Below are 12,358 nucleotides of genomic sequence, written 5' to 3' on the forward strand. Positions count from 1 at the left end.
ACTTCTATAAACGAAATGGTGTAACTGTGGAATCCCTAAGCAACTGTTTTGGCCTGAATGTCCTTTTTGTAACTCAATTACACTAACCTGTTGCTCTGAGTTATGGAGGTATATGAGTGGTATGTGTCTGTGTTGGAGTGCTGGGCTGCATCCTAGTCTGGATGCCATGTGCGATAGGCCAAGTAGAAAAGCTATTCAGTCTCTCGTACAGATGCACTTTCTATCTCTGTCTCTTTCAAACTCACCTCACTAAGTGGCACTAACGCTTCCAAATACAGGAGGAAAAGAGCAGAGTGGGACGAAAAGAGGCCCAGAGTGTGTAAATCAGACCTATTAAAGGAAAAAGTAAACACCCCATGCTGTAGCTAAGAAGGCAGGGATAAAGGAGAGGAGAAACCAACCGACATTTGCCATTTTTGTCGACTACAGTGATTTTTGGTAAGAACACCAACCCAGAATAACAATCGCTAAGTGAGATCTCTGACAGCTTTGGAGAGAATGTGTTTGATCCACAGAGGAGGTGGGTATAAATAGCCCATAATGTAAGTTTCCCACCATCGCATTGGGAGGTGGCACTGATTGGCCTGGGCCTCTTTTCTGAGTTTTGACATAACTTAAGCATTCCAATGACTGAACCAGACAAAATATTATTTACATGCGACTTGTTAAATTGAGAGAATGTTCACTAAGTTATTTGTTAGACCATGTGTGGATATGAACAGAATCTAAAAATACATGTAAAACAGATTTTTCTCGCATTAAGATAACAATCATTTATTTATCGGCAGCCACAGAGATTCTTATGAACCAAATGTAATAGAAGAATGTGAGCTGAAGATGAGAGATCTTAAGGGAGGATCAAGGACTCTGTAGATTCTGGATAGATTCTGGATAGATTCTGGATGGATTCTGGATAGATTCTGGATAGATTCTGGATAGATTCTGGATGGATTCTGGATAGATGAATGTCCTCTGATCCTTTCACCTGTTTTCCCACCTCATGAAACATTATAGGAAAAAACTCAGTGTTGTCATCTTGGTGTGGGGAGGGTGCACAAAGTGCTACATGCAGGTATGCCTATAATCTTGACATGTTTTTGACAATAGGCTGTTTAGAAAGCATGTTTAGGTGGCATTTTATGCTTAAGTATGCTACCAATATGCACTAATAAATCCTTGCTTGGACACATCCTTGTGTATTTGTTGACACGTCATGAAACGCCATAGCCAAATATAACTTTGATTAAACATCATGTAAACAATGTGTTGTACTTGGATGAGCTATAATTTATTTACTTCAACATGATTGCAAGTAAATCCATGCAACCTATTGTAAATCAGCTAATTAAGTAACAGTTGCAAATTTTTTGCCAACTTTGTAGCATATTGTCAATATTCGTTTCCATGCCACTTTTTATACTGACTGACTATTATACAAAGCCCTTTGCAGACTGCCATAATGTCTATAGTTATATACAGACAGACAAGGCTGTGCTATATACTACAGGCTATAATTCCCTATGGTGCAAACCCGTGTTGACAGCAGAGTGGAACTAGGTATTTGTCTGTAGCACAAGCAGAGAAGTGTTTTTAATCCAGATAGGCTATCTGGTAATATAATGCACGGTCACAAGCGTTTTCTTACTGTCCTCTAAATTGTGTAAGACAGGGGTGGGAAGAGACCTCCAGGTGTGATTGATTGAGACACTGGTTAGAGATGCGAAGGCTGCAGAGGCACAGTAAAAACAATGTGTTACTGGAAGTGGGATGTTGCCCTGCATGCAATAGGCCTGTCAAACCAAATGGGTCAGAAGAGAAGAAATGAATACACGCACTCACACAAAGTCTGGGGTCTAGATCCAATGTAACGTACAGATGCAATTTGATTTAGAGAGAGGGACTGACATGACCTTTTAAATAATGGAAACACAGAGCTGTAAAGCTGGCTCCATGACGCCAATAGGTAGTAAAATGACCCGCAGAAACTGCCAAGACCAGCAGCCTTAGCGAGCAAACTGCATTCCTCGCTCCCTACAAGCAGAGAACACAACGCCATTTAAGGCTCCCTATTGGACCATCAGCTAAACCTTGTCTTCCACTTGCCCTCTCCCTGCCTCTTTCTGTCTCTCTCTCTCTCTTCTCTCTCTCTGCCCTCTCTCAAATAGATCCTCTTTCACCCCCCCTTCTCCTTTACCAGAAGGACCACCTTTATTTCCTCATCGCCTCTGCTATGTTCTCAGATAATTAGATACAGCCCATTAACAGCTAACAATCACACTACTGGCCAGCTGTATATATATATTCTAATTAATTGTTATATTAATCTATTGATTAAGTTTTGAAGAACAATAACCTGCAATAGAGTCCAAATGTGTGTGTGAAATAGTACCATACTGAGGGTGCTGTGAGGCTTATTGTAACTTTAACATTACACCTAATGCCTAAGCCAAAAATAGCCTTATTCACAATGGGTGAAACATCCCCATATGTTTAAATTTCCCTTGTTTTCACTATACTTGCAGGAATTCTGGATCTCCAATGGAATAGAAAACCCCCCAAACACACTCACAAACAGGCTGAGTCACATGGAAAAATCCATCTGGTTTATTTTGACTCAAGTAGAGGTTCTGTTCCTGCTCGATCTACTTGTATGGAAGAGAATCAGACGCTGCTTGACCTCTAGTGGACAATGTTGAATACTGCAAACTTAACTGTAATGACAATCTGAGTTCTCCCTTTCACCACTCGGTGGAGCCCAGTGTCTAAAAAGGAGAGTGGTAGTCTCCCTCTGAACCCACACCATGACAAATTAACCTATACACAGTATCACAGGATATGTAAAAAAAAAACCTATATTTACAGTGAATATGTGACTTCAACGTGACCACTGTTATATTGACCATGAGTTTTTTTTTCCATCTGCTGGTGTAAACAGACGTTTCCACGGCTCAAAATAAGGTCTGGAATGGTGAGAGAATGTCATCAACCACACGAAACGCTTGTTAAATGACGGGTTTGACACCAATTCATTCATCCTCATTCCCATGACGCCACTGGCCAAATGTGGTTTAGGACATGAATGTGGGCACATACCTTGGGTGAGTTCATGGGTTTGTGTGTGTGTATGTGTGTGTGTGTGTGAGAAGGCAGTGCAGTATGACCAAATTTGTGTACTGACCTTCCTGCCAGAGAAGAGCATGCAGAGCTGATGCATGGAACCTCCATTCTTGGTCAACTCCTTCTTCAGGGTAGTGGGCGAGGGCAGCGTCCAGCCTCCCTTGTGGCCATGGCTGGCCTCCATGCAGTTGATAGCGTTGTCCGAGGTGAAGCATGCAGATCGGGGGTCCTGCAGCAGACTCCCCTCGCTGTGAGTTCGCCGTCGCAGTGAGTTCTGGACGCTCAGGCCGCCGCCGTGCTTCTCGCATGCCGACGCCTCCACCATGCTACGTCGCTTACTGTCGCTGCGCTCTAGGTAGGCTTCGTCACTGTCGTCTTCCTCATCGTCCTCGTCGTCCTCGTCCTCATCGTACTCTTCGTCGGTGTTTGGCGAGGACAGGGCATCGGCGCTGAAGGAGCGGTCGAGGCGAAGCTCTGGGATGACGAAGGAAGAGGAAGAGGAGGAGGGAGGGGCATTGGTGTCAGGAGGGTCTGATTGGGCCTCATCATCCATCACCGGGAGAATTGCCTCACCCCCACACACCTCCTCTATCTCTCTTTCCCCTCCATCCTTCTCCTCTCCTTCCTCCTGCCCCTTGGTCATTCGGTCCACCTCCTCCGTCTCACTGCAGACCTCGGGCTCAGTACCTTCCACACTCTTGCAGTCCTCTCCCTCGGTGGAAGGGGGTGGTGTTGGGGGCACCTTGTGCTCCTCTCCATTGCCCAGCAGAGGGCAGACCTCCTCTAATGGCGACAGGGGCTCGGAGGGATGAATGCTGTCCATCGAGTGGGGCTCTGAGGGGGAGGAGGGGTAGCGGTAGAGGTGGTCCTCGTCGGAACCCTGAGGCAGTGGGCCTCCTCCTGCCAGCTCACATGGAGGGACGTCTACCTTGGGCTCCAGCATCTAGGGGTTAAGGAGAGAGAGAGAGAGAGAGAGAGAGAGAGAGAGAGGACAGAAAAAAGAGAGTGAGAAGAGAGTTATGAACTCGGTTACACAGCACAGTGAGTCAAGTGGATTGTAACATTAATGACATGCATAAATACTGAGGTACAACAAACACCTGTGCCTCAGCTTGCTGTTACGCAATGTACCTCATTATTTACGATTCAAGATACTTTATCTACCTATCCAAAAAACATCATTTAGAAAAGCCCAGCTGAAGCACAATCCCTGAAGACCTATTAAGACAATTTCCACATTGTTAGATCAGTAGAGAAACAAGCCTGTCCCCAAACAGGTCTGATCTCAACCATTGTTGCTGACCACCTATTGACAGCAATCCATTCCAGTCCTATTGACGTGTCAGTGTGTTCCGTGTCTAAGACACTAATGGCTCCATACTAACATTAAACAGTGCCGTGGTAACGGAGAAGACCATGTTTCTGGGTATATGTGAAAGAATGTTTAATCTAGACAGGAAACAGGGGCCACATGACAAATAAAGGATGTATGCACCAAACACTGATGAACGACAGGCGGTGAATAACATTGACTTTGCTAATACCACCTGAACATGTAGGGGTGCTTGTGTGCATGATCATGATGATATGTATAGAGCCTGTTAGACTTTCCTACACACACATACACACACACATACAGATTCCGTCACTCACAGTTGAAGAGTACCTATGATAAAAATGACAGACTTCTACATGCTTTGTAAGGGGGAAAACTTGCAAAATCGGCAGTGTATCAAATACTTGTTCTCCCCATTGTACTATTGGTTCAGACACATTCCTAGTACTTTATCTTCCTGTCTGGAGTTAAACAGACACACTGACTCAACAAGCTCAGGACCTCTGGTATAGATGTTATGGAGCAGTGTGGAAGAAAACAAATAAGGACCTCAAAAAAGCATAAGAGTTTTGGCTATTTTCATTAGTGCATCTAACAAAAATCTCTGTTGTCTTTACTAAAATCTCAAGCAGAAATGAAAAAGGCCTTTTACTCAAAAGCTTCTCTATTCTACCAACCTCAATACCTCTTGTTTTCAAAGCACCTATGTGCCTCATTTATCACCATTGAACTTATTCCTCTGTACATACATAGGTATTATTGCATATGATGCAACATATTGATGTCTTGATAAATACATTATACATATTTTATTTACGTGTAACTGGTATTGCAACTGTTGGCAAGGTCATTAGTGACAGGAGAATCATCTCTTTACCTGGTTAAATAAAGGGGAAGAAACAGTTATAGATGAGATGGTCACAGCGAAACATTTAGCTTTAATTATACTAATGCTAAGCTTATAGATACCGAGCATCTGATCAGTAAATTAAGTTTGCTTCATCAAATCCCAAAGCTGGCAAGGTGCCAACAAAAATCTGTCATTCTGTCCTTGAGCAAGAAAATTAACCCTAATTTGTCCTGTAAGTCACTCCCTAAGTTCCGTAAGATCGCCAAGATAGCTAACTGAAAGGTAAATGTAAGTATGTATAGTATGAGGATTTGGATTTCATTTGAATACTGAAATGGTATAGAGGTGAACACACAGTCCTTCATCCAACGTCATATACATCAAAATACAGAGGACATATCTGCAAGGGGGCAGTCTAGTGACATGAATAATGGAAAACATTTGTTGCTGGTCTATCACAAAGCTCAGCTGAGCAGACACAGATCAGATAGATCTCTCCCAATATGGTCCGGGCTGCCTCGTCTCTCTCCCTTCTTCCTTCCGTCCTTGTGTAACAGAATGTCTTAACCAGGCGGAAAGACAGTCTGGGGCAGGTTCTGTTGATAGCCTCTTCTTTACTGTAAGAGGACCTCATTGTACTGATTTAAAGATACACAATCACACATACAGTCACAAGACTACTGATAACCATATACGTACCATGCTCACTCGAGACCTAGCGCCCTCCCACCTTCACTTACCCTCCCTGTGCCCCCCTCCCAGCACTGAGCCCTAGGGCAAAGGTTCCTGATGACGGGGGAGGCTATTTTTAGAGTGAATTGCACTTTCATAAGAAAGGGTAGCAGAAGAAAAACAGCACAGAGAACTGAAGACCTTTTTTTTTTTTTTTTCTAAATGGTCAAATGATCATTCTCTTCCCATTCTTGTCTAAGGGGTCAGTTGCTTTTTCTTTTTCTCCTACCCCTCAGGGTTAGTGGCGTAATCAGATTTTAGGTCAAGGACAAAAAAACAATTTATTACTAATCACATTGAAATGAACAATTAAAGTATTCATATGAGCAAAAGTTCTTTCCCTGACCCTAGTTATAAAAACACCCAAAGAACAACTTGAGAAAATATGAAATGTACACTACCGTCCAAAGGTTTGGGGTCAATTAGAAATGTTTTTTGTAAATGACTATTGTAGCTGGAAACGATTGATTTTCAATGGAATACATTAGCGTAGCCAGTTCAGCCAGGAAACCCGAGTGGTAATTGGTCAGCAACGCATCAGCTGATGCAGGATCGCTCTTATCACATGTCAGATTGTATACCTGTCTATATAACCCCCAGGTACTCACTCAGTCAGTGTTGAGCTTGTACTACAGTAGCATGCAGTTGCACGTCCACCCACCACCCCTGCCTTCACCTGTTCGATTTCTTGTTTTTTGTGGGGGGGTCGGTACTGCGTACCTTGCTCAGTGCCATGGGAACTGCATAAATAATAACAAGGTATGTTATTGTGGTAGTATCTTATACACGGTCATGTGATGGCAATGAGTCACCCTAAAGGAGCAGAACCTAACGCCAAGACTTGCATGTACAGGGCTGTACATCATTTCTCTAATAAATGGTTAAACTCATATGTGGTGTTTTCTGTCTGAACTACATAGGCATACAGAGGCCCATTATCAGCAACCATCAGTCCTCTGTTCCAATGACACTTTGTGTTTGCTAATCCAAGTTCATCATTTTAAAAGGCTAATTGATCATTAGAAAACCCTTTTGCGATTATGTTTGCATGGCTGAAAATTTTTGTGCTGATTAAAGAAGCAATAAAACTGGCCTTATTTAGACTATTTCATTATCATCAATGTTTGTGGGTTCGATTATGGCCTCAAAATGGCCAGAAACAAATAACTTTCTTCTGAAAGTCTATTTCTATTCCATGCAATAAATTGCCAAGAAACTGAACATTTCTCCCAACAATGTGCACTATTCCCTTCACAAAACAGCACAAAATGTCTGTAACCAGAATAGAAAGTGGGAGGCCCCGGTGCACAACTGAGCAAGAGGACAAATGTATTAGTGTCTAGTTTGACTAACAGATGCCTCACAGAGCCTCAACTGACAGTTTCATTAAATAGTACCCACAAAACACCAGTCTCAACGACAACAGTGAAAGAGATGACTCCGGAATGCTGGCCTTCTAAACAGAGTTCTTCATCTATCCAGTGTCTGTGTTCTTTTGTCCAATCTTAATCTTTTCTTTTTATTGGCCAGTCTGAGATATGGCTTTTTCTTTGCAACTCTGCCTGGACCAGCATCCTGGAGTTGCCTCCTTCACTGGTGATGTTGAGACTGGTGTTTTACGGGTGCTTTTTAATGAAGCTGCCAGATGAGGACCTGTGCATGACAACTGCTGTATACAGAAACATGTTGCCTGCTAAAGTATAAGCAAATGCCTCCAAAGGAGTGACTGACTTTATAAAACAACAATACTATGACTTTAAACATGCTACAATAGCAACTAGGCATTTTTTAAGGGCTAAAAAGTTTTGAAGTTATTGACTGGTCCAGATTGGTCCAGATAAGTCCAGATTGAAATCCATGCTTTATGTGAACACAACGTCTAACCAGTGAGAATGCAGATGCATGTAGATAGACACACTTTCTCTACCCTCTGACAATCTGTCTGTCTGTATGTCTTTCTCTTAAAATGCCAGTCTGGCTGTCAAATCAGCTTTGTGGTCATGTTTCTATGGCCATTGGTTAAAACGCCATTAATCTCTGTTTCTCTCCCGTGACTGATGGGAAAGCAGAGGTTAAGAGCAGCGAGAGAGGAAGATAAAGGAGAGTTACCCTTGATAGGCAAACATCTTTCAAAGTGAGGACAGGAATAGTGTCTTCAATGATTAACATCATGTGACCAGACCACCACTTCCATTACCAACCCAGTGTAGAACCACAGGAGCTGAATGGAAACGAGAGGAAATGGAAGAAAATGAGATGTGAATGTGGGGTAGGAGTAAATAGGAAAAGTATGAAGGCAAAATGGACAATATGATGCAGATATGAAGGCAAAATAAATGTCTGAAAATTGCAATTTAGTCTTTTCTTTGGGTAGAATTGCCTATGCGAGTGTTAATAGCATTAAGACAAACTAATGACCGTGTAGCCTCTTTTTTTGCAGTCCATTACACACTGGAGCCTATAGCCAGAGAGAGGGATGCATCACCGTTCACCTTTAACCTCATGGAGTTACCATGGAGACAGTAGACCACCCCCTTGGGGCAGGTGTGCACTGCTGAGCTCTTGAAGAACACTGTCCTGGCCATATTTTCCAAGACCAGGTGCTACTCACCTTCCTCTAGTTCTCTTCCCCTTGCCAAGGTTGCGTTCAGTCAAGTAGTCATTAATTCAGGTCTACCTCCTTTAAAGAACAGTCTGTCCCTCCATCAGTATAATACAAAGAAATGCAATTCAATGACCGTTATTCGGATGATAGGTCAGGATCATATAAAGCCAGAACACAGGGCCATATCTCTTCATGACATTGCCTTAGTGCCCTTGCTCATTTCAATTTCAATTGCAATTCAAAGGGCTTTATTGGCATGGGAAACATGTTTTAACATTGCCAAAGCAAATGAAATACTGCAACACCACTGAAAAATAAAAAAATTATTAAAGTTAACACAATAAGTTTTTTTTTTTTTTAAAGGAATACATTGTTTTCTCTCTCTCTCTTTCCACTACTTGATCTTCCTCTCAGGAGTATTGACGCTAGCATGTCTCAGGCAACTCTCTAGTGATCTTAGCCCACCAGGCCTCAGAGCCCCTCAGGTAGCAGCCTGACCATCGCCTGAGGGGCAGCATACTTTAGCACACCAGTGGCTAACCTCCCTCAAAGATGCTGCAGCAAAGGATAGAGGAAAACAGTAGACAGAATAATAGGGTAAATTAAGCAGGGAGAGGGATAGGCAAAGAGGAAGGAGTATAGACTAAGAACATCAGGCTTAAAAGGATGGTGGAGTAATTGGGTTGATAAACACTTAGCTGAGGCTGCTTCTTCCTGCTATCATAGAAGCCTAGGGCATATTGAGAAAGTAAGACCATTAAACCCTGCTTCAATTACAAACGATCCCTCACCCTGTGTCTTTGTATTTCTGTGTTTATTCCTCACTTTGTGTCTCTGCATCTCTGTCCATCCCTCCCTCAGCCCGTCTTTGTATCACAGTCTATCCCTCATTCAGTCTGCCTCTGTATCTCTGCCTATCCCTCATTCAGTCTGCCTCTGTATCTCTGTCTATCCCTCATTCAGTCTGCCTCTGTATCTCTGCCTATCCCTCATTCAGTCTGCCTCTGTATCTCTGCCTATCCCTCATTCAGTCTGCCTCTGTATCTCTGCCTATCCCTCATTCAGTCTGCCTCTGTATCTCTGTCTATCCCTCATTCAGTCTGCCTCTGTATCTCTGTCTATCCCTCATTCAGTCTGCCTCTGTATCTCTGTCTATCCCTCATTCAGTCTGCCTCTGTATCTCTGTCTATCCCTCATTCAGCCTGCCTCTGTATCTCTGTCTATCCCTCATTCAGTCTGCCTGTGTGCCTCTGTCTATTCCTGATTCAGTCTGTCTCTGTATCTCTGTCTGACCTGCACTCAGTTTGACTCTGTATCTCTCTGTCTAACCCTCACTGTGTTTTGGTCCATCTAACTTTCTGAAAATCCCTCTCACTGTGCCATTCCAGCTCTGTCCTTGTCTCTATTGCTATCTATCTGACTACCTCTCTCTCTGTGTCTCTCTATCCCCCTCTCTGTTCCTCTCTTTGTGTTAATCTCTCTGACTATCCTTCTGTCTGTGCTTTTTTATCTATCTCTCTGTCTGTGCTTTTTTATCTATCTCTCTGTCTGTGCCTGACTCTGTCCATCTCTCTGTCTGTGCCTGACTCTGTCCATCTCTCTGTCTGTGCCTGACCCTGTCTACCTCGCCGTCTGTGCCAGACTGTGTCCATCTCTCTGTCTATGCCTGTCTCTGTCTACCTTGCCGTCTGTGCCTGACTGTGTCTCTCCAGTGACCCAAAGCCTGTTGTTGAAGAGTGATTAAAGTTTCATGGGTTACACAATTCCTCACATACACAGATGTATGAGGAGCCTGTCAATGTAGTTATGTTTGTTGGGACTTGTGTTCTTGAATTCACAAGTTACAGTTTCTCACTGGCTTCGTCAATCCATTTCCTCACTGTATTTTTGACAGGCATTGCAGTTTTAGCTATCTGTCTGTACACAGGGATAAGAGGAAGCATCCCATGGTCTAAGTCCCCCCAGGGAGTCAGGGATGGCAGTGCGGTGTTCCCCCAGGGATGTTCCCCTATAGTAGGGCTGTAAACATGGACCAGAACCTGATCATGTCTTGTTGGGCATTTTCACCACTCCAGTCTGGGAAGAACCTTTTTGAGGCTTCTCTGGTTAAAATCCCCCAAAAGTGTCAACATAGGTACTTTCCACTTCAGTTATCAGATCAGTAGCTGTTATGCTCTGGTTCCACACAGGCTTGAGGCAAAGAAAACCTTCACTAAATCTGCAGTGTTTGTGGGATGAATAAAACTGCTTCATTTTTTAAGCCCTTTCATGCTTTATTTGACGTGAAAGTACTGAGAGGTACAGGAGATATTTTGTTCAGAAGAAACAGTTCTGGTGAAATTCCAACCTACACTGCAGATCTGCGTTTGCCAGATACAGTGTCTGGGACTGCTGGTCCACTGAGTCCCCTGGAGACACACTACAACAGTGTAATGACATTATTAAACTAACCTTGGTGACATACAAAAACATGGGCCGTTTATTGGACTGCGTAAACCAGAAGTGACCTTGCTCTGTTTCCTCAACAGCACAGCTAGCAGAGAAAAAATGATATGCCTTGTAATTGAAGAATATTCTTTGTCATAAAACGTGTGTCCATCCTTTCACTCAAGCTCTTATTTCACATCTGCCCCAAAGTCCTATCACTGACGGGGCCATAGAGTATTTTCAGGTTTCAAAAATAATAATAATAATAATAATTTGGCAAAAAGCACAGTAATTGTAAAATGTAAAAATAAAGAAGATTCAATCCTCAGGAGTAAGACGAGTTAGTTACATACATCTTTGTCCATGACCCCAGCTTGTGGACCTAATTTCCATGAAAATTATTTAATCTGGAATGTCCAAATTACAGCGTTGTTCGTGATTATATATTTAAACCGGACTAGACTCTTGCACTGAATCGGCCTGACTTGGGTTCTGTATGCAACATTAGTAAGTAGCTGGAAACTGTAATGGTTTAAAAATATCACAGCTGCAGTGATGAAAGGTATTGAATCTGTAGTGTGATGAAAGACATGGCACAAACTCACTATCATGCAGTACCGTCCGAACATTCAGTTACTGTATGTTATTTCTTATTTGGTCTTGCAATATAAAACACATAGGCTAGTGTCACTAACTTTAAGTAAGGCTAGACTGCTCCAGAAAATCGAAATAAAAAAACAATGCCTGTTCCATAGTTATTGACAGTTGGCCTAATTTTAAAGATAACACAGCTACAAACACTATATATTCCCTCGTAACCTCTTAACAAGACAAGATGAGCTTGTCTGTGAAAACCAATCCTATACCAAGTTCAATCAAATCTAACTTGAAGATCTCATACTGATTTTTTTATGTGGAATATGTAGGCCTAGCTAAATGTATTGCTTCTTTATTATTCCTTTGGATGAGCCCAGGAACAACTACAGCCAGCCAACTTTAGAATTGTGGTGTCTTGTCTGACAAGGCACAATGAAAATACATTGGACTGACAAAGAAATGCCAAAAGAAGCAGTGAAGGAAATGTCCTGGACTGTTGGCATTAACTGGACCACTCTGGAGAAACAGAAAACAAAGACTTGAAGACAATTTCTTCATGTTTTCTATATGTTTTTGGTCTGATGTAACTTTGTACTGCAAAGAAACTGAGATTTCGGATTATCATAATGAAAAAAATAAAAACCAATGCACTTACATAATTACAATGGAATGAATACCACCATTGTATGAGCTC

At 42.5% G+C, this 12,358-nt stretch overlaps 1 protein-coding gene across 8 annotated transcripts in view; it reads right to left on the reverse strand.

Annotated features, from left to right (window-relative positions):
• The window catches only part of rgs3a (regulator of G protein signaling 3a), a 142,530-nt gene that overhangs the window by 34,945 nt on the left and 95,227 nt on the right, over positions 1-12,358 (reverse strand). For all 8 annotated transcript variants that reach the window (XM_034296986.1, XM_029125042.2, XM_029125045.2 and 5 more), the window contains one exon: positions 3,179-4,060. In XM_034296986.1, coding sequence (XP_034152877.1) covers positions 3,179-4,060 — 882 coding nt within the window. The remainder of the gene's footprint in view (positions 1-3,178; positions 4,061-12,358) is intronic.

This window comes from Esox lucius, chromosome 14, assembly GCF_011004845.1.
Source record: "Esox lucius isolate fEsoLuc1 chromosome 14, fEsoLuc1.pri, whole genome shotgun sequence".
Taxonomy (NCBI): domain Eukaryota; kingdom Metazoa; phylum Chordata; class Actinopteri; order Esociformes; family Esocidae; genus Esox; species Esox lucius.